Below are 23,092 nucleotides of genomic sequence, written 5' to 3'. Positions count from 1 at the left end.
GGTGACGCCTTTGATTTGTTGCAGGGCACCTCAGAAAGATTAACGATGCATTTGGTGGAAGAGCATTCGGTGGTGGATCCGACGTTTATAGAGGACTTCCTGTTGACCTATAGGACTTTCCTCTGCAGCCCGATGGAAGTGGGCAAAAAGTTGTTGGAGTGGTTTAATGACCCGAGCCTCAGGGATAAGGTTGGAAGTTGCGTTTTAGTTTCCTTTCAACTATGAAACATTCAGATACAAAGTTAAAGAGACTTTCATATATATTTGTCATGCCACTTATGTTCAAAATATTTTGATGGGATAAGAGAATGTACTTCTTAAGCCAAAAGAAAAAAAACAAGGTGATACACATACCAGTTCTTGTTATAGATTTCTAAGTTCAGCCCTAGAATTTTTTTTTTGTTGTAAAGCCTTGCCTCTTGGGCTTGCAATTTATTTGTTTGTTTATTTATTGGGACGCACCACGTGGCATGTGGGATCTCAGTTCCCCGACCAGGGATCAAACCCACGCCCCCTGCATTGGAAGTGCGGAGTCTTAACCACTGGACTGCCAGGGAAGTCCCTCGAAATTTTTTTCTTTTTAACGCAAAGGCCAATACATAGGCCAGCAAATGTTTCAGCAGGTATTCTGTGAGAATCGTCCCCTGTGTGGATGGGTTTTTGATGTATTTGTGGGAGGAGGTGAGTTCCATGGCCTTTCTCCTCCGCCACCTTGATTCCCTTCCCCCCAGCAAATGTTTATAAACTTTAGTTCCGTTGCAAATTCTGTTAAAACACAGCCCTCAATCACCTGGGTTCCATGGGAATCTGCATCCTCTGGTTCAGTGGACAGCCAGTGTACACCACATAAAGTTACAGTTTTTCAATTGGCACCCGAGCAGCATCCCCTCAGAACCATCGCGGGCAGGTAGGCCCCAGTCATGTGATTCTGAACAAACCCTCCTCAGCAGCTCTTGAGTCAAGCTCTTTTTCAAGGCCAGCGTGGGTGGTAAAGTACCTAGTCTTGTGAGGTCTGAGAGTTACTCATGGCCTGTACTCATTTCTCCTTCCACGTGACGGCCTGGTTTACATGAGGCCGACTTGGGAGAGTCAGGGCGTACAAATCCAGAACTGGGTACTAGCAGCAAAAGGCCTCCAGCTCCAGGGCTTCCCTGGTGGCGCAGTGGTTGAGAGTCCGCCTGCCGATGCAGGGGACACGGGTTCGTGCCCTGGTCCGGGAGGGTCCCACGTGCCGCGGAGCGGCTGGGCCCGTGAGTCAGGGCCGCTGAGCCTGCGCGTCCGGAGCCTGTGCTCCGCAGCGGGAGAGGCCACAACAGTGAGAGGCCCGCGTACCGCCCAACACAGCCAAAAATAAATAAATAATTAATTAATTAATTAAAAATGAATATCTGCCAAAAAAAAAAAAAAAAAAAGGCCTCCAGCTCCAGTGCTGGCCCTTCCGCTGACTCACCCATGGCCCTAGAGCAATCGTTTGGACAGTAATGCTCTTCATCTCATAATCTGAGGGTCACAGGCATAGAAGACCTCAGCCGAGGCCCTTAGCCTTAGCATTGCCTCTGCCATTTACCTTCTGTGTCATCTCACCCTCCTGCTACTCATCCCTTTACTTGTAGAACAGTAATCAGCCTCCTTTTGGGGTTGCTGTGAAGATGAATAACTATGTAGTGCCTGGCTCCCAGCAGTCTCTTAGTGCATCTTAAAGCTATTGTGATGGTAGTTGGTAGTATTCGGTTTATGATTTATGAATCTCGTTTTTCTAACCTGGAATGTGGCTAGTAGACTTCTAAGTTGGCTTCTCAGCTACAAACTTTAATTTTATGAAAAAGGTCAGGTGTTAAGGATATAGTTTCAGGGGAGATGGTCATCTGGGTTTCCTAAACTTGAAACATGGGCGTTAGTGGAAATAAATGACAAAAAATTAATATAAATACCAAGAGTTGACTCCTGGGTGATTAGTCAGGTTCTATACTATAATTTGTCACAGCGCACTAACTATAAGCAGTATTTTAACTGCAGTTTGAAGATTAACTGTATATTGTCTACTCTGTTTCTTTACTGCTAGAATGGCATGCTTAATTTTCCCACTTTAAGAGGTTAGTTAACGCTTGAAAACAACGCTATGGAAAATTTCTTTGATCTTGTTATTCAAGATTTAGAACATTAAACTCATATAAAATAAAACAGGTACTTTTATATTTAAAGTTGCAGTTATACTCACTTCATATAGTAAAATTTTACTGAGAATTAGATGTTGTTATAAATACTGAGGATGCCCTTAGAACATAACAGGTAAAGTTGTCGTCCTCGTGGAACTTACAGTCTAATGAAAGTCACACAGTTCTTGCTGGTACAAAGCTAATATTCCATAGCTGTGAGTGTGTGTATTGTTCTGTATAAAGCTCAGTGTAGGGCTCAGTGAAAACATGTGTGCAGGGTAAGAAAAGGCTACTCATTTTCCCTGCAGAATTGTAGATGTTAAAGTTTCTGTCTTCTTTTGTATTATTTTGATTTTATTATAGTTTTTGTTGTGACCTATTTCAAATATATTTTGAGAGGAAGCAAGATAAAAGTTAGTTACCATCCTTCACAGATTCAAAACCCTTCTCGGCCAAACAGTGTAAAGTCCACATTCAGAGTATTACTATATATTTTTAGAAGGTCATCCTCTTAGGAATGAAATCTGAGACTTTTATTGTTACCTTTCTTGCTCATTGTTATTAGGTAAATTGTTTGTTGGATAACATTTTTGAAATGACTTTAATCGTAAATTTTTAGCACTAGAAAGAAGAAAACCTATTAAAAATAATTGATTTTGCAGGTTACACGGGTAGTATTATTGTGGGTGAATAATCACTTCAATGACTTCGAAGGGGATCCTGCGATGACTCGATTTCTAGAAGAATTTGAAAATAATCTGGAAAGAGAGGTAATATTTGGGATTTTTAAAAAATAAACCATCAGCTTTAAGTTCATTTTATTCAGCCCGTCTTTGAAACCACTCTTTTTGAACTCTTGTAGAAAATGGGTGGACATCTAAGGCTGTTAAATATTGCTTGTGCTGCTAAGGCAAAAAGAAGATTGATGACACTCACAAAACCATCCCGAGAAGCTCCCTTGCCTTTCATCTTACTTGGAGGCTCAGACAAAGGATTTGGAATCTTTGTTGACAGTGTAGATTCAGGTAGCAAAGCAACCGAGGCAGGCTTGAAACGAGGGGACCAGGTATGGTATTTCTGAATGCAAAATTAGGGTAAATACTGGTGTCTTTTTCTCCTTCAGTCAATTGGGAAACTGAAATTAATTCTGTAACTTTATTTTTAGATATTAGAAGTAAATGGTCAAAACTTTGAAAATATTCAGCTGTCAAAAGCCATGGAAATTCTTAGAAATAACACACACTTATCTATCACTGTGAAAACCAATTTATTTGGTAAGTGTTTTACATTTTTGCATACTTTCATTTTTCTCCTTTTTTTTTTGGTCTTTTTTTTTTTAGCATTTAGGTCTTAATCATGAAAAAAGTCATGTTTATCATTCAAACATCATAAGAATTGAAATTTTATAGTAAAATGCATAGATACAGAATTAATTATGTAAGTGTATAATTAGATCTGAATCAAAATCTACTTACTTGAGGGCCACAACATTATTTTTATCGATGTTTTTATTGATAAATATTTTAAATAGCTGTATATTTAAAGAGTGTACTATTTTAACTTAATCTGAGTAGAAGTGACAGAAAACATACAAAAACAGATTCTTGGTGTCATTTGTTCATTGGAGTAGTGCTTTTCTACAAGATTACCGTTTTGATAGCTGAAGTCTGTACTTAGATAATATTTCCGAGTTCTACAATCGCCTTTGAATTGTTCAGATTTCTTATCATGGGTGTTTTGCGGTGTTTGTTTCCTTTTTAGTATTTAAGGAACTTCTAACAAGATTGTCAGAAGAGAAGAGAAATGGTGCCCCTCACCTCCCTAAAATTGGAGACATCAAAAAGGCCAGTCGCTACTCCATTCCAGATCTCGCTGTAGACGTAGAACAGGTGATAGGACTTGAAAAAGTAAATAAGAAAAGTAAAGCCAACACTGTTGGGGGAAGGAACAAGCTAAAAAAGATACTGGACAAGACTCGGATTAGTATCTTGCCACAAAAACCATATAAGTAAGTGTCTGTATAAGTTTTCTGTGCATTACGTTATTGTGTTAAAATGACATGCCAAGGTAGTGATGTAACTAGTGTTTGCACATGAGTGTAAAAAATGTTTTCAGGCTTTTATGGCTGAGCTATCTTAGAAGCGCTATTGAACAGTTAAATTTGTTTTGATCCCATTTTTGCCACTTACTTGCCCACTCCGATCTTCATTGAAATATTTTGTTTCTCATTTGGACTTTTAAAAGGCAAGAATGTGTGTTTGCTCCTGTCTCCGCCATGGTGTGGCGTCATTTCTGCTCCTGTTTCTTTGTTTCTGGGTGTCTTCTCCACCATCAGCATCTGCTGTTTGCCAGCCAGGTCACTGCTGCTCCCAGTTGCTTCCGTTCACGCTTGCCATTCTCTTGTTTCCTCTCTCTCCTGTTTTCATTTATTTAACTGTTGCCAGGACATCACCAACCAAGCACAGAACTCCTTTCCTTCCTCCCAGTGGGCTCTGCAGTCAGAATGTCAGGCGTATTGAATCTCTTCTTAGCTATTTACTTACGCCAGGAGCTCATACCAGACAAAGTTGCAGGTGTCGCACTTTTTTAGCTTTGCTTGTCTGCTTGCTTTTGTCTTCATTTTAGCTCCTTCTGGGTCTGTGGGTGTTCTATAAAACCCAGTTACCATCAACCAAAATTCTTTAAAGTGTTAAATTACACGGGTGCCCCAAATTCATTTATTATTGATTCCTCAAACTACAGAGGTGTAAGAGACAACCTGAAAACATAAAGGTTATTTTCTTTCTTTGATAATCTAATGGGTCCTACAGAGGAGCAGTACATATAAGCATTCAGGAGTGTATCGAGCATTTTTTTTTTTTAATTCCACTTCAGATAAAATTTTCATCCAAAGATTAGAGAGACATGGTCTAGGATGTGCTGTTAATGGGTCGAGTGTCAAACTTGTGTTTTCCCCATTAAACTATAATGATTGGCGGTTTCATATCAGCTAGAAAAGACTGCTACAGCAGAGTCCTGAGGATAAGCAGTGAGTAAGATGGCTTTATTTATAGACTCGAGAGTATGATTATAACAAGTAAGTTTCTAAGAGACAGTGGATTAGGTCTGCTGGCATTATAGAAAATAGGAATCGATTTTTTAAGTGACCCTTCTTGATGAAAAACTCATTTTTAAGTAGATAAGAAAAGTAACTTCAGTTACTTTAACGCAGAATTATTAGCAGGACGGTAACAAAAAAAATCTTAGAGTCAGTTGACCATGAGTTAAATATGAACCTTTAAAACAATCTAACACAAGTCAGCATGACCCTGCCGAGTATTAATAGAAACGTGACATGTCAGAGCTGGCACGTAATCCATCCCCAGTACAGGGTGTTGGCGAAGGACACAGGATGAGAGTACTATGTATAATGTTATTCTGTGCATTTAGAAAGATATTCAAAAGCTAGAAAAGGGAAAAGAAAAAAGGATAATAATTAGACATGATTTTTAAAGCACTGAGGAAACATCTTAAATTTGCCTTGAAGAACACAGATGACTCATGTAAATCTTTTAATGAAATATTAAATATTATTATGAAAATTATTTGAAATAATCCATGTATGTAATGTAATTGAAATGAAATGAAAAGAATAGTTATATTTAAAAGAAGGCTCAGGGGCTTCCCTGGTGGCGCAGTGGTTGAGAATCTGCCTGCCAATGCAGACAACACAGGTTCGAGCCCTGGTCTGGGAAAATCCCACATGCCATGGAGCAACTGGGCCCGTGAGCCACAATTACTGAGCCTGCGCGTCTGGAGCCTGTGCTCCGCAACAACAGAGGCCGCGATAGTGAGAGGCCTGCGCACCGCGATGAAGAGTGACCCCCACTTGCCACAACTAGAGAAAGCCCATGCACAGAAATGAAGACCCAACACAGCCATAAATAAATAAATAAATACATTGTGTATTATTAAAAAAAATAAAAATAAAAAAATAAAAGAAGGCTCAGTAAACTGGAGGATCTATTATATTGGTATGACAGACTTTATTTAATACTAGTTACTACTAAAACTTTTATCTCCTAGAAATAAGCATATGTTTAGAAAGATTTTTTTTTTTTTGACAAAGCTACCAAAGTAGTCAAGCAGATGAATCTTCTAGTATGTTCTATTTTTTAATTTTTAAATTTGTGTTTTATATTTTGGCTGCGCTGGTCTTCATTGCGGCATGTGGGCTCTTCGTTGCAGGCTTCTCTTTAGTAGTGGCATGTGGGCTCTCTAGTTGTGGCATGCGGGCTCAGTAGTTGCGGTACGCGGGCTCTAGAGCACGCAGGCTCAGTAGTTGTGGCACGCAGTCTCAGTAGTTGTGGTGCGCAGGCTCTAGAGCACGCGGGCTCAGTAGTTGTGGCACACGGGCTTCTCTCTAGCTGTAGCGTGCAGGTTTAGTTGCCCCGCAGCACGTGGGATCTTAGTTCCCTGACCAGGGATTGAACCCACATCCCATGCATTGGAAGGTGGATTCTTAACCACTGGGCCATCAGGGAAGTCCTAGATGAGTCTTCCAGATATACTAGTTTTTTTTTCCTCTCTCTCAAACGTTATCAGTATCACAGAAGTTAAGATGTTGGATGGTGGCAGCCTGACAAGGATAGGCCCGGAAGAGTGATGTGACTATGGGGTGGGTGGGCAGGAGGCTGGGAAAGCTCAGGTCTGTTTGTCGGGTAAGTGGAGAAAGACTGCAGAACCCTGAGGAAAGAGAGAATAAACCAACAGACTACATATAAAGTTAACCAAGGTCAAAAAATCTCAGTAGCAGTGAGAGAGTTCTAGAGGTCCAGCAACAAGAGAATGTGCTCAGAGGTGGACCTTTCTGAACTAAGCCTTTAATATAAAGTAGTTTCAGTCCAAGAGTAACCCTGTGTCTGTGGACGGCAGAGATACAGCTGATAGTAGAGCGTTAGATCATCATGCTTGGTATGGAAACGTTGCTGAGAAACAGCTCTGCAGAAGGCTGCCCGTTGGGGGATGCCTGGAGTGTGCCAGGATTGATAGCAACTGTGCCAGCAAAGGCCCAGTTGGCTCTGTCTTTGGTCTGAGTCCATAGCAGTTGTCTCATGTATGTATGGCATCTAATATTTTTGGCAGTAAAGCCTGGTTTATATGGTTGAAAAATAAAATTCCACTAAAAATGTGAAGATTTTAATGTTGCATAGAACATGAATCCTTTTTGTCTGTATATACATGCCTCTGCGCACTTAAATGGAAATTTAATCTTGTTGTGGACTTACCTTTGAATCTTTTTTTAACTGTTATTGCAGTAGAGTTGATTTACAATGTTGTGTTAGTTTCAGGTGTACGGGAAAGTGATTCCATTTTATATATGCATACTTTTTAGATTCTTTTCCCATATAGGTTATTACGAGATATTGAGTATAGTTCCCCAGGCTAAGCAGCCTTGTTGGTTATCTATTTTATATATAGTAGTGTGCATATGTTAATCCCAAACTCCTAATGTATCCCTCTCCACCTTCCCCTCTGGTTACCGTAAGTTTGTTTTCTATGTCTGTGAGGCTATTTCTGTTTTGGAAATAAGTTCATTTGTACCCTTTTTTAATATTCCACATGTAAGCAATATCATAGATAATTTGTTGTTCTCTGTCTGACTCACTTCACTTAGTATGGTGATCTCCAGGTCCATCCATGTTGATGCAAATGGCATTGTTTCATTCCTTTTTATGGCTGAGTAATATTCCATTGTGTTTATATACCACGTCTTCTTTATCCATTCATCTGTTGATGGACACTTAGGTCGCTTCCACAACTGGCTATTGTAAATAGTGCTGCTGTGAACATTGAGGTGCGTGTATCTTTTCAAATTAGTGTTTTCTCCAGATATATGCCCAGGAGTGGGATCGCTGGATCATATTTACCTATGAAGTTTGAAGAATTTACACTAAAATCATCTTTGGTCTTGTGCTTGCTTATTTGCCTCTGTAATTTCCATTTCCCTCCCAAATAAAGAGGAAGAATGCTGCTAGATTTTTTTTTTCTTTGCACAGCCATTAAAAATGGTAGTTACTTTGATCAAGCTGTCATGTCCCAAAGCCTAATTGATGCTAAGTGTCTTAATTTTATGGCACCTTGGTTGGTACCCCAACCTTATAGTATGATCTTCTTTCTCCTTGTTTCAAGGGATGTATAGAAATTGGTCAGAGCTATAACCATTTGCTTGTGTTCTACTTATTTTGTGTTTGTTTGTGCTTATTGTTTCATTCTGATGTTTTGTTTTGGAAACAGTTGGCCCTTCAAATCTAGAAACAATGTTATGTATTATTAAACCATGTTTGTAAGAGTTGTCCCCAGGCTTTTATAAACGGAAATGAGTTTGTAGCTATCCATAGTAAGTAGTATTTCTCTGGGAGCTTAAACGTAGAACTAGAAATTTTGAGTAGTGAGTTCAAAGTGAAAGTGAGTCATTGGATTTCCATTGCCTCTTTTTCGATGCCAAGAAATGTCACCATGCACCACTGCTTTTTTAGGCTCTGTATAATTAAGAAATAATGTCTGTGTCAAGCTTCCTTTACATTTGACTCCATCATGATCTCTCATTTATTTCTCTGAAACACTGGAGAATGAAGTTGGGACAGTTTGGATTTTTTTTCTCTATTCATTTTTTTACTCAGTTTCTTCATTTCTTTAAGATTATAAAACAACTTACCCTTCTGAGGCAGAAGCCATCATTTGAGTGACTAAATGCCTTTTTAAAAATGTGCTTTTTCTTAAATCTATTTCTATGACTATTTCTATGACTAACTAGGGCTTATCTTTTCTTGAATATATGTCTGTACTCAGAAACTACTAATATTTGTTATGATTTGTCTTAAGCTAAAAAGGCAAAGGTTTTAGAGAAACATGCTATGCACTTAAAACATGAGTTGGATACACTTAAGCAGTAGTTGCTTTGCAAGTTCCAACCGAATTTATTAATGATAGTTGTACGTGAACTGCGGGTTTTCTGAAATATGGTTTATTTATTGTCTGTGCACACTATCTGTTGATGAGTCATAACTTTTTAACTTGCCGATCGTCTATTTTCTACCTTTCCTCTTGGTTCAGCGACATCGGGATTGGTCAGTCTCAGGATGACAGCATAGTCGGGTTAAGGCAGACCAAGCACATCCCGACCGCGCTGCCCGTCAGTGGAACCTTATCATCCAGTAATCCTGATTTACTGCAGTCCCATCATCGCATTTTAGACTTCAGTGCTACTCCTGGTAAGCACGGCCCACACTGCTTTTGTTTTCTCGTCTTTTTTTCCCCTGACATAATGGTAATGCTGTGTGTATCTCTCTTGGCATGGCATGGACTCTATCAGATGCTAAAAGTCAGGATAAAATGTAAACTTCCAACAGCTGGAACCGGTTCATTTTTATTCTTCAGACCAGTTTGATATGCCCATGTGCAAATGAATCTCTCTGAACTTGCATTCTTTTTCCTAAAATGAAGTTAACACGTACCATGCAGGTATCACCAGGTCATGTTAAATAAAGAGTAAGAGGCATATTTTCAGTCAGCTTCCTGGGCTCTTCAGTGTAATAAAGATGCCAGCCTGACAACCCTGCTGTTGTGACCTGATCTGTTTGCCTTTGTCTGTGGGTAATGTGGCTATCTTTAGGCAGATGTGCTCGTGCAGCATGCCTGTATATTGACTGAGTGAATCTTTGCAGGAGGATTGAAGTAAGGGAGAGATGACAGTTTAGCATTATCTTCTCTGAGGAGACGTTTTCAGGTTGCATTCCTTAATTGTATTGCCAGGTACTGAAATCCTTTCTACTGACGGATGGCTCTTCTTTCCCCCAGACTTGCCAGATCAAGTGCTAAGGGTTTTCAAGGCTGACCAGCAAAGCCGATACATCATGATCAGTAAGGACACCACGGCGAAGGAAGTGGTCATTCAGGCCATCCGGGAGTTTGCTGTGACCACCACCCCAGATCAGTACTCACTCTGTGAGGTCTCTGTCACGCCAGAGGGAGTGATCAAACAAAGAAGACTTCCAGATCAGCTTTCCAAACTTGCCGACAGAATACAGCTGAGTGGAAGGTAGACGTCGTCTATCCTGTTGGATTTCTTTACCCTGTCCTTAAACCCACATCAGAGTCTGGTGAATGCTTTCTAAGGGTTTTTAAAATAAGTTGCAGATTAAAAGCAAGATTTTCCCCATTCACCAAGCATTGCCGTATCAAAGGAAATGCACACAGTAGACTGTGGACCCCTCGCAAGGATCTCTTAGGAGCTGGTGCAAAACAGGGGCGCTGTGACCTGACCGTTGTCGCTGCCGGCCAGCGCTCACGATCCCATAAGGACGCGCAGGAGGGCATCTCCCTTCTCCTGGCAGACGCACCTTCACAAACACATCTTCCACTAGTATCCTCTGTCACCCGCTCCTGCCTACCGGACTTTTCCAGGAGCTTCGTTTGTTTACGCGGAGATGTCTGTGACAGTGTGGCTGGCTAAAACTGCCTGCTATTGTTCATGACACTATGAAAAACCCTTCTTAACTCTGGAACCAAAGCTCATTTGCCTCAGAGTGTGGTCTTCTGCTGCTTGGTCTTCAGAGCGCTTCTGTCACACAGTACTCGTAGGAAAATATTGTATGGGATCTTGTCAGCCTCTTGCATGGTGTTGCCATTGATAAAATGTAATTGATAGCCTCAAATCACAAATAAGGGAAAGTTGAAAAAGTAGTTCGGTTTTGGCTCTCGTATAATGACTAGATTCGGCACTTACTGAAAATTGTTTTCATAAATCACTTTTTTTCTTTTTTTCTCGCCATACGGAGTGTTTCATTGTATTCTTGATTGCTTCGTGTTATGCATCTGAACCTAGTTTAATTCATTCAGAGCTTCTGCTTTCTTGCCGTCAACTATAACTTCCTTCGTCTTCTTCACTTTCACTTTATTTCCAGCCCTGACACTAGTGGGTAGGGTTGTTTTAGGAGGCCCACTGTCTCGTTATCATTTGAATGTGCATTGACCTATGTGTAATCTTGGTGGAGTTCTCCAAATCTCACTGAGGTGCAGAGTCATGATTCACAGTCAGTATTCAAGAAAATTACAAATGGATTCACATCGTGGGCTTCATGAGTAATCAAAACTGAGAACGTGGGCTTCCCTGGTGGCACAGTGGTTGACAGTCCACCTGCCGATGTAGGGGACACGGGTTCGTGCCCCGGTTCGGAAAGATCCCACGTGCCGCGGAGCGGCTGGGCCCGTGAGCCATGGCCGCTGAGCCTGCGCGTCCGGAGCCTGTGCTCTGCAACGGGAGAGGCCGCAGCAGTGAGAGGCCCTTGTACCGCAAAAAAAAAAAAAAGAAAGAAAAAAAAACCAAGAACATGAAATCTCAGTGTCAAGGTCCCGAGGTCTGTGTCTTCGGCGATATATGCCAGTCTAGCAGGACCACCCTGCTCATTCTGTTTCTCCCTTTGTGGAATCTGGCTTAAGGAGAGCATCTTTGTATAAAATCGGGGGAAAAAAAATCACAGGGCAGACATCTGGATTCTGTTCTCGTCAAGTCACTTAACGGAGAGAAAGGAGTGCTAACCCTGAGTTTTCTGTCTACAGCTGGCATACATCTTTGGGAGCCTCCGTTTCCTCATCTGACAAATAGGAATAATACCTGTCCCACTTACTTGGAGGGTTTTCATGAAAATCAGATATTTGAAAGTTAAAATCTATTTTAGGATCGTTCTCCTCATAGGATCAAATAGAGGGAAATAGCTTGCAGGTTTCTTTGGTATTTGAATAAATAGGTTGGATTGATCAATCTTTCCTGTTTCCTTCCGTAGAGCTTTTTTCATTATTTAAACTGATAATTTTTAAAATTCAGCTATTTTCTGTCCTTTTTAGCAAAAAAAAAAAAAGTAATCTAGAAGGCAGGGAAGGACAAGACAAAATGGATTGCACCTGGTACAGATGCAATTCCATGTGGTGCGTTAGTTTCTGTCGGTGGCTTCTGAGCCAGGTTCTGTGATCTGGTGACCGAGGAGCTGCTGCCTTCTCTGTCTGTCCTTCCATCATTCAGTGGAGTGTTCTCACCACCGTTCAGCAGACAGCATCGTTCTTTCAAGGAGTATCGTGAGACTGCTGCTTAGGCTCTGAATTCTGTGTCTCTCACAGGTATTACTTGAAAAACAACATGGAGACAGAGACCCTTTGTTCGGATGAAGATGCTCAGGAGCTGCTGAGAGAGAGTCAGATCTCCCTGCTGCAGCTCAGCACCGTAGAGGTGGCCACGCAGCTCTCCATGCGGAACTTTGAGCTCTTCCGCAACATCGAACCTACTGAGTATATAGATGATTTATTTAAGCTCAAATCGAAAACCAGCTGTGCCAACCTGAAGAAATTCGAGGAGGTCATTAACCAGGAGACGTTTTGGGTAGCCTCTGAGATTCTGCGGGAGACGAACCAGCTGAAGAGGATGAAGACCATTAAGCATTTCATCAAGATAGCTCTGCACTGCAGGGAGTGCAAGAATTTTAACTCCATGTTTGCAATCATCAGGTAAGAGGATATTTGTCGTAAGGTTCGATTCAGTTTGCAGATTTAAAAATGCATAAATCCCTGAAAACCATAGACTCTGTGTGAGTATAGTAGTTTTTAATTGCATCATATGGAACAATTCTTTTTCTCCGAATCCTAATCTTAATCCTTAATCTAAAATCTCTTGTAACGGATGGACGTAGAGATGATTGTACTAAGTGAAGTAAGCCAGACAAAGACGAATATCATATGATATCGCTTATATGTGGAATCTTAAAAAAAAAAATATATATATATATATATATATATATATATAAATGAACCTATTTACAAAACAGAAATAGACTCACAGACGTACAAAACAAATGTATAGTTAGCAAAGGGGGAAGAGGTGGGGGAGGGATAAATCAGGAGTTTGGGATTAACAGATACACACGACTATATAGAAAATAGATAACCAACAAGGACCTACTGTACAGCACAGGGAACTCTCCTCAGTATTTTGTAATAGCCTATAAGGGAAAAGAATCTGGAAACGAATAGATATATTCTTTTTATATATAGATAGAATAGATATATATAGATGTGTGTGTGTGTGTGTGTGTGTGTGTGTGTGTATGATGAATCACTCTGCTGTGTATACCTGAAACTAACACAACACTGTAAATCAGCTATACTTCAAAAAAAATTCTCTTTTATGCTGATTTAAAGCCCAGAAAATCTATATTCACCACTTTTTTAGCTCTGTGACTTTGGGCAAATTATTTGAACTTCTCTGAAAGTCAGTTTACTTCTCTATAAAATAACAGTGACCCAAAGAGTTATCCAAGTAGACTAAATGACACAATGTATGTGGAGTTCCATCAGCCAGCACAAAGGGGATGCCTAGTAAATGTTACTTTTCTTCCCTTTTAAGTGCTTAGACTGAGGCTGGAAGGAAGTGCAGACTGAAACAATGAGCAATATTGATGGTGATGGTGATGATTCAGTTAGTCGTTTTTCCTGTCTAGGAGTTTGATCATGCTCTTATTGTTTTTTTTTGTTTTTTACGTGGCGTATAGTTGCTTTACAATGTTGTGATAGTTTCTGCTGTACAGCGAACTGAATCATAGATACGTATACATATATCCCCTCTTTTTTGGATTTCCTTCCCATTTGTGTCACCACAGAGCACTGAGTAGAGTTCCCTGTGCTATACAGTAGGTTCCCATCAGTTGTCTATTGTATACATAATATCAATAGCGTATACATGTGGATACCTATCTCCCAATTCCTCCCCTCCCCCCGCTTTCCCCCTTGGTATCCATACATTTGTTCTCTACGTCTGTGTCTCTATTTCTGCTTTGTAGATAAGATGGTCTATACCAGTTTTTTCAGATTCCACATATATGCGTCAGTATACGATATCTGTTACTCTTCCTGTTCTCATGGCTTTTGTTTCATGTTACTACTCTAGGATATTTGTCCAGTCTGTTTTATCAGACAGCTGCTTGGCACCAAGCACTTTACGTATGGAGATGAAGCAACGAAACACAGCCCTGCCCTCAGGACACCTGGCATTCCAGTTGTTCTGCCCACAGTAAACAGACCAGGAGGGTGTAAAGGGAAAAAGAGTAAAACCCCTCGGCCCTGTCCCTGGTTCCAGCTTCAGTTCTCATTACCCAGAATTATTAATCCTGTACTTTGAATGAATCCTGTACTTTGCTCTGTATACACAGCATTCACACAGAGCTGTTCCATGTTAAGAAATAAACAGCATGCTCTTTTACTTACTTCATAAGGATGTCATTTAATTTTATACCGCTTTTCTTCTTTCCCCCTCAGCGGCCTAAACCTGGCACCAGTGGCAAGACTGAGAACCACCTGGGAAAAACTTCCCAATAAATACGAAAAGCTGTTTCAGGATCTCCAAGACCTGTTTGATCCTTCCAGAAACATGGCAAAATACCGCAATGTCCTCAACAGCCAAAACCTACAGCCTCCCATCATCCCCCTGTTCCCGGTGATCAAGAAGGATCTCACGTTCCTTCATGAGGGTGAGTGTAAGTTGGAAGATTTCTGTCTCCACTTGTGGAGGCATAGGGTAAATGCCATGTGATTCCCTTTTCCTTCTTTGCCAATTATAGGGAACGACTCCAAAGTTGACGGGCTGGTCAATTTTGAGAAGCTAAGAATGATTGCAAAAGAAATTCGTCACGTTGGCCGAATGGCCTCTGTGAACATGGACCCTGCCCTCATGTTCAGGACTCGGTGAGTGTGTCCCCCTCAGCAGTGCTCGCGGGGTTAGAGAAGGTTGAGCTTAGCGCTTCCTAGTAAATGAGAAGATTTTGAATAGGCCCGCCTGTAGCGCGGTGACATGTACCAGGCTGTGTGGGGAATCTCCGTCGAGCTCTGATTTGGAATGACTGTGCTTCCACATCCAGTGCACTGTGGGCTGTCGTGAAAACAGTTGTTCCCTCTGACATTTTTCATTGAACGTGAGGCACAGCGATTTGTCTTTTTCAGAACGCTGACTTGCAGAGCTAAAAGGTGTAATGGATAGTATGAGCTAAAAAATATATAAACAATCCGAACAGTATTGTCTCACTGCCCACACGAGGGATTTGGCCGTCAGTGTAGCCGAAAATGATGAATGCAGTGCAGGAGACAACAAAAGTCTTTAGAACCAAATATTTACATATGTCTGTCTTTTGAGCCAGAAAACTCTTGCTGGTCAGGCTGTTTGTGTGAGGAGGTGTGTGGGCTTCTAGTACTGCTTGTCCAGGAGTCTAGTCCTTTCTTTCTGAGCTTGTGATTCTCTCTGTCTCTCTCTACACCCATATGCTTCAACCTTCACGGCTCTCACTTACAGGAAGAAGAAGTGGAGGAGTCTGGGGTAAGTGGCGGGGACACTGCACACCCACACTGCTCTCGTCCCGCTCGTGGCATTGTCTTCTCACCTGCTGTGTTTTCTGATGCTTTGCATTTTTGCATTTTTTTTTTTCCTAACCCTCTTGCTCTAGCAGAATTTCAGTTGGCAAACTGACTTCAAGTTTCATCTACTGGGGCTTTTGCTTCTGAGGTCATTGACCCAAGAGAGCTGTGAAATGATTGATGATTGTTCTGGGGGACAGTAGGCCAGGCCTACTCCTGAGCTTTCAGAAAGACTTTATTTTAATATAATTTGTGTGTTTTGAAACGAGAAGAATCTAACCTGGGGTGAGGGGGAGAAAGGATGTCGGAAGGAAACATTGTGCAGTTTCAATGCTATTGCACAGATTTTTGAGAAGTAAATATATGTAGTACAAAAGGTGCCCCTCGGTGTTAAAACTAAATTTTTTACAGCTCAGCTAACTACTGTTTTCATCCTATAAACCAATTCTTCTCAAAAAATAATTCTTAACGACTCATGTGCTAGTTTCCATACATGTGTTTTCACATTTGCATGACCATTTTATTAACAGATTGACCATATTACTTGACGAACTCACTACATTTAACCCAAGCAATAAGAAAACAATCGTGAACCTTGTAATTTCTTTAAATTTATGTAAGACATCCTCTTTAGGAGAAAAAAAATTAACGTCACTCTTAATGATTGCAACTGTGTGTTTTATTCTTGCATGAGCTTTTACATATAATCATTATTACTTGCTGGCTTCTACGAGAGAGCTGCCTTGAATGCTCTGTAGAGGCGAAAAGTAGAATTTTCTAGTTGGAACAGAACAAGTGCCAAACATATATGTGTATGTAGAGTGTATGTAGGATTCTTTTCAAACTTGAAAAAAATTTTTTTGATCTGTATGACTCTCTATTCCTTTGTAAAGTTTACTTAACCAGAATGAGGCATGCGGCCTTTTGAACGTAGACTATTTGTAGGCATCTCGGCACGTTTCCAGTAGATAAAGTGATCCCATGCTGGAGCGAGCTGCAGCTCTACCTTTTCGTCTTCCAGGTCTCTCAGCCAGGGTAGTACAAACGCAACAGTGCTAGACGTTGCTCAGACAGGTGGTCACAAAAAGCGGGTGCGTCGTAGCTCCTTTCTCAATGCCAAAAAGCTTTACGAGGATGCCCAGATGGCTCGAAAAGTGAAGCAGTACCTGTCCAATTTGGAGCTGGAGATGGACGAGGAGAGCCTTCAGACGCTATCCCTGCAGTGCGAGCCGGCCACCAACACATGTGAGTTTCTCCTTAAGGTGGCTGCCGGCTCCGGCTGGAATGCAGATTGGTTTCCTGTGCCGACAAAGCAGGGCTGGGCACGGGGGGAGCTAGCATCCTGACACGCTCGCCTTTCCCTCGAAGGCGGCTCTGGGGACCACGCGGCGCTGTCCTGGGCCTGAGCCCCGTCCGTGCCCAGCGGGGTTCGCATGGGGACCACGACACCATAGGCTTCTTCGGGGTGACCGGCTTTGGTTCCATCCCGACGCAGCCAGAGTGCCGTCAGGGGACACAGGGGCAGGTGCAGCTCCCATTTGCATCCCTTGTTTTCTCACAAAGATACTTGCCAAGTGATGGGCAGCCTGGGAGCGGCACAGAGCTAGGTGTGCTGGCTGCCTCTGACCCCCTCAGCTCGGCCGGCACTTGGCAATGAGTTCACCTACCGTGTAAGGCAGGAATTCTCCACAGGGAACCACAGCTCAGCCTAACGTGTAGCTCCCCAGCCTTTGAAAGTCCGGCCAGGCCAGAAACGGGGGCTACTTTTCTCTTTCTCGGCATCCATATTTGTAAGACAGAGGCATTTTCCATTTAGAACACTTTGGGGTCTTTTATGGGCAAGTTTGAAGATACTTTCTATAGGGCTTAAATGTTAGGTAATTTGAGAAAGATTCAGATTATCACACTTACCCAGGGCACTCTAAAAGCACTGTGTGTCATGGTGAAGAGTTTGTCCTCAAGAGGCAGATGGGTCTGAGTTCAGATCCTGTTTGTTCCTTGTACTAACAGTGTCACCTTAGGCCGGTTACTTGAGCACCATTATGTGTAAGATGGGGGAAGGAAGTCATTGAGTTGTCTTGAATATTAATACACTTAAAATACGGCATTTAATTGCCCTGTCAAATTGGCTTGCTTTCCATCTGCCGTGGAATTATACACTCAGTACGATACTCAAGGAGTATTGGCTGCTATTAGCAACATCGATAATTCTACCTCATTGGAGAGAGAATTTGGTAGTGAAAAGACTGCAGCTAGTATCATCCACTAAATTAAAACTAAGCTCATGTATGTCAAGACATTTCGGGTGTCATTTTAGAAAAATAATTCCTAGTGGTCTTCCTGTTGTAGCTTGTATAATAGATTTGTGTTTTTCATAGACATCCGTACAGCGTACTGAGCTATCCACATTTTTCGTTTCTTTTTAAATGTGGTACTTGAAACAGTATCATCTCTTGAGACGGCTTGTTTCATAAAGTGAATCTTGGTTCCGTCGCGCCTTCTTTCTGTTGACGGAGGCTCTCCCCCCGCCCGCCCCTGTTTCTCTCCTTTATCTGTGGGCCACAGGGGAAAAAAAGATACATATTTCAGTGTTCTAACTGTGGGAAATGCTCGTGCAGTTCTAAAAGTAACCCGTGTGTGGCCACTAACCTCTTAAACTTCTCGTTCTGTTTTCACACCGAACAATTACCAGTGCCTAAGAATCCCGGTGACAGAAAGCCTGTCAAGGCCGACACCTCCCCGGTGGCCCCCAGGGCAGGGCTGCAGCCGAAGCCGCCGCCGCAGGCTCCGCAGCCGTCACAGAGGCCCAGCCCGGGGCTGCAGCTTCCCGCCGTGCCCCTCTATCCTTCGCGGAAGAAAGTGCCCCTACGGGATCTCCCGCCTTTCGGTAGGTGACTAAGTTCGCGCACACTTTTTTTTTTTTTCCCCCTCTTAATTTACTTTCTGTTGAAGTGGAGTTGAATTACACTGTTGTGTGAATCACTACAGTCAGTTAATCTTTGACAAAGGAGGTGGGAACATGCGGTGGGGAAGCGACAGTCTCTTTGGCGGGTGGTGCTGGGAAGGCTGGAGGGCCGCGTGCAAATCAGTGACGTCGGGACACACGCCCTCGTGGCCGGCGCAAAAGCATGAACTCACAGTGGCTCACAGACTTCAACGGAAGACAGGACACCATGCAACTCCTGGAAGAGAACACAGGCAAAACATTCTCTGACATAAATCGTAGCAGTGTTTTCTTCGGTCAGTTTCCCAAGGCAATGGAAATAAAAGCAAAAAATGAACAGATGGGACCTAATGAAGCTTACGAGCTTTTGCTCAGCAAAGGAAGCCGTAAACAAAACGAAAAGACAGCCCGCGGGCACTTCCCTGGTGGCGCAGCGGTTAAGGCTCCGCGCTCCCAATGCAGGGCGCCCGGGTTCTATCCCTGGTCCGGGAACTACATCCCACGTTGCATGCTGCAACTGAGAGTTCGCATGCCACAACTAAGGAGCCCCCGAGCCGCAACCAGGGAGCCCACCTGCCACAACTAATACCAACACAACCAAATAAATAAATATTAAAAATAAAAAAGAAGAGGCAACCTGCGGTCTGGGAGAACATATTTGCAAACAATGTGACCGACAAGGACTTAATTTCCAAAACATACAGACGGCTCGTATAACTCGACAACAAAAAAACAAACAACCCACAACCCTCTTTTGGCGCTATTCATTCACTGCCTGCTTCTCAGGCTAGGAAACGATACTTATCACGGATAACTTCATCTGGTATACTTGAGTGTCCCTCTGGTTGTTCCCTCTTTATAAGACATTAATGTTCACAAAGTTAAACTTTACTTTTACCAGTGGGAAGGACTGTTTTCATAGAGCATCCCATTTAATCATGCTCGTTTGTCATAGCAGTGGAGGCAAGGCATGCCATGGGGAAATTATGCTATTACTCATTTAATTTTTAACAAGTACAGAGGCTGTTTTGACCATATACCTTGTTTAAACTAGCTTTGCCTTATGATCAGTGAGTTGCTGGAATTTAGGCGGAATATTTTTAAGTGAAATGATTCGTCTGGAGGCGAACTCTCATTTGTTGAATCACTGATTCTGTAACTTGGGAGGAAAATACAGTCAGTTCGTGAACGTTAAAGGAGCCAAAGCAGGGACTTCCCTGGTGGTCCAGTGGTAAAGAATCCGCCTTCCAATGCAGGGGATGGGGGTTCAATCCCTGGTCCCTGGGAATTAAGATGCCACATGCCCCGGAGCAGCTAAGCCCATGAGCCACAGCTACTGAGCCTGCGTGCCACAACTACTGAAGCCCGTGCGCCTAGAGCCTGTGCTCCGCAATGAGAGAAGCCACCGCAATGAGAAGCCCGCACACCGCAGCGAAGAGTAGACCCCGCTCACCGCAACTAGAGAGAACCCGCGTGCAGCAACAAAGACCCAACGCAGCCAAAAATAAGAAAGAAAAAAATATTTACATTGTTCCCCCTATCACAAATGAACTGAATTAGTGTTCCTTTGTCCACTGTTTTGTTTTTTTATTTATTTTTTGGCCGCACTGCATGGCACGTGGGGATCTTAGTTCCCCGACCAGGGATTGAACCCGTGCCCCCTGCAGTGGAAGGAGTCTTAACCTGGTATACTTGAGTGTCCCTCTGGTTGTTCCCTCTTTATAAGACATTAATGTTCACAAAGTTAAACTTTACTTTTACCAGTGGGAAGGACTGTTTTCATAGAGCATCCCATTTAATCATGCTCGTTTGTCATAGCAGTGGAGGCAAGGCATGCCATGGGGAAATTATGCTATTACTCATTTAATTTTTAACAAGTACAGAGGCTGTTTTGACCATATACCTTGTTTAAACTAGCTTTGCCTTATGATCAGTGAGTTGCTGGAATTTAGGCGGAATATTTTTAAGTGAAATGATTCGTCTGGAGGCGAACTCTCATTTGTTGAATCACTGATTCTGTAACTTGGGAGGAAAATACAGTCAGTTCGTGAACGTTAAAGGAGCCAAAGCAGGGACTTCCCTGGTGGTCCAGTGGTAAAGAATCCGCCTTCCAATGCAGGGGATGGGGGTTCAATCCCTGGTCCCTGGGAATTAAGATGCCACATGCCCCGGAGCAGCTAAGCCCATGAGCCACAGCTACTGAGCCTGCGTGCCACAACTACTGAAGCCCGTGCGCCTAGAGCCTGTGCTCCGCAATGAGAGAAGCCACCGCAATGAGAAGCCCGCACACCGCAGCGAAGAGTAGACCCCGCTCACCGCAACTAGAGAGAACCCGCGTGCAGCAACAAAGACCCAACGCAGCCAAAAATAAGAAAGAAAAAAATATTTACATTGTTCCCCCTATCACAAATGAACTGAATTAGTGTTCCTTTGTCCACTGTTTTGTTTTTTTATTTATTTTTTGGCCGCACTGCATGGCACGTGGGGATCTTAGTTCCCCGACCAGGGATTGAACCCGTGCCCCCTGCAGTGGAAGCGTGGAGTCTTAACCACTGGACCACCAGAGAAGTCTCTCTACTGTGTTGTTAATATTCTTATATTCCCAAGTCCCCCGCAAGCCGACCTCTACTGCCTCTTTTCTGTCGAGCTTCTGATATGGACACAGCCTGTTCACCCCCATGTAGGTGTACCTGATGGAAAGCCATCCCCGCCCCCCTTCCCCAGAGAGACTCTCTCTCCAATATTTTTAGGCCTATTTGAATTTATGACCTTTAGAAATGCGGATGGGGTAGTCATGTGTCTTCTTAGGATAGTTTCACATTTAAAGTCACAGAATATAAAATAGTAACTTAGAGATGCTGAGCCCACCCCCGTTCATGAAATAAATTTTGTCTGAATACTTCCTGTGTCTCTCACTTCAGTGTCTTCTTCATCCCTAGAGCTGCTTTTGAAGTGGAACAGACTGTTGTGAGGCATAGCATCTTCACATCCATCTTCACTGTTTGAAGGCAGCACTTTTTGAATCTGTGTATGATGCCGGCTTGGAAACCTTTTCCAAATCAAGGCTATTCATTCGTGCCGCTTTAGTGTAGCTGGTATTTTCATGTACCCTGTATATATCAGTATCTGCACATGTAATTAAAAGATTGCTTGAAAAGCCATTTTTAAAAGATTGTATTCAAGTAGTATCGAACACTTACGGGTGTTGAGGTGAGATGAAGAATTAGATCTCTGTTAAATTTCATTGCCTCCATTTTAATGGATTCTGTTAAGTCTGAGGACATAAAAACTAACGTTCACTGAGGTAATGTCAACCTATAATGCCTTCCCTCAGGTCTCTCTGTTGTTCAGAATGAGGTAATTGAGAGTGCCTCATAATAAGGCTTGCTTTAGTAAACATCTCTTGATGTGACTCCCTCATTCCTAAAAGTAAAATTTTAGGGGAAAAATCACCTGGTATTGGCACATGGAATCCTTTTTCTTCCGCCCTACATCATCCGACTAGATCCTGCACTTGGCGCTGCGCTGGATGGCTTCCCCCTCCGCGCCCCTTTACCCCACTCCTGGGAACCCTCCCCAGTGGCTTGCAGGACCCTTCTGGGACCCGGCACTCTCTGGGTCCCCTCCTGCCTTCTCTGTCATACGCTTACTGATCAAATATTGGCCTGATTTCTTAGCGCTCCGTCGGTCTCTCTTCTCGCTCCTTCCTTTGGGCTCTTGGCTTTCCTTCCATCACTCCCACGTCCCATGAGCTAACTTTTCCAGCACCACCAGAATACCTGTTCCCAACCCAGACTTGAGTTCTGATAAATCTGCTGAGCTGCGCCGCTCTCACCCTAACTTAGAGTATTTCCAGATCGTCTCTTTGTTTCTTCATCGCTGTCTGATGTATTGTTGAAGAGGGTGGTGGTCGAGGTTTGGAACCCAGAGTGGAATGGCAGCAGCAGCCTTTCTGGTCCTCGGCAGGTGTCAGCAGACACACGGCGGGCACCTGGTGCCCCCTGCGATCTCACTGTTTACACGGGCAGAGTACAGAGACCATTGAGCCTGGAAACAACCTGCCACGACATGTGACATTCAATCTTAACACAAAAAAAGTGGTTTTGTTCTCCACGGTAGTCTTTTCAGTCTTGGAAATGCATGTTGAAATCATTTTCTCTCTCTTACAGGTATAAACTCTCCACAGGCTTTAAAGAAGATTCTTGCTTTGTCTGAAGAAGGGAGCCTTGAGCGCCACAAGAGGCCGGCAGAAGACACGGTATCGGATGCGTCCTCCCGGCTTTCCTCCCCACCGACCTCCCCGCAGAGCTCGCCAAGGAAAGGTGACTGGGTGACCCCCCTCCTCCTTCATGGGGACCTGTGCTTTCAGCTGTGATCAATTCTAGTTAGAGATTACATCACTTCTGACATTAGAGTCCTTTGACATGACCTTGGGAATTCGCTGGCCGTCCAGTGGTTAGGACTCCATGCTTTCACCGCCAAGGGCGTGGGTTCGATCCCTGGTCGGGGAACTGAGATCCTGCAAGCCGCACTGTGTGCCCCTCCCCCCGCCCCCCCGCCA

At 42.9% G+C, this 23,092-nt stretch overlaps 1 protein-coding gene across 1 annotated transcript in view; it reads left to right on the top strand.

Annotated features, from left to right (window-relative positions):
• RAPGEF2 (Rap guanine nucleotide exchange factor 2) overlaps positions 1 to 23,092 on the top strand; it is a 97,860-nt gene that overhangs the window by 64,728 nt on the left and 10,040 nt on the right. Inside the window, exons 7-20 of the mRNA XM_007446618.1 lie at positions 25 to 189; positions 2,819 to 2,926; positions 3,019 to 3,222; positions 3,322 to 3,430; positions 3,918 to 4,164; positions 9,252 to 9,409; positions 9,996 to 10,236; positions 12,312 to 12,695; positions 14,499 to 14,710; positions 14,801 to 14,924; positions 15,526 to 15,549; positions 16,609 to 16,832; positions 18,280 to 18,474; positions 22,701 to 22,853. Of these exons, the coding sequence (XP_007446680.1) occupies positions 25 to 189; positions 2,819 to 2,926; positions 3,019 to 3,222; positions 3,322 to 3,430; positions 3,918 to 4,164; positions 9,252 to 9,409; positions 9,996 to 10,236; positions 12,312 to 12,695; positions 14,499 to 14,710; positions 14,801 to 14,924; positions 15,526 to 15,549; positions 16,609 to 16,832; positions 18,280 to 18,474; positions 22,701 to 22,853 (2,548 nt within the window). The remainder of the gene's footprint in view (positions 1 to 24; positions 190 to 2,818; positions 2,927 to 3,018; positions 3,223 to 3,321; positions 3,431 to 3,917; positions 4,165 to 9,251; positions 9,410 to 9,995; positions 10,237 to 12,311; positions 12,696 to 14,498; positions 14,711 to 14,800; positions 14,925 to 15,525; positions 15,550 to 16,608; positions 16,833 to 18,279; positions 18,475 to 22,700; positions 22,854 to 23,092) is intronic.

This window comes from Lipotes vexillifer, unplaced genomic scaffold, assembly GCF_000442215.2.
Source record: "Lipotes vexillifer unplaced genomic scaffold, Lipotes_vexillifer_v1.1 scaffold1862, whole genome shotgun sequence".
NCBI classification, from domain to species: domain Eukaryota; kingdom Metazoa; phylum Chordata; class Mammalia; order Artiodactyla; family Lipotidae; genus Lipotes; species Lipotes vexillifer.
This window is presented reverse-complemented; position numbering and strand designations above follow the sequence as displayed.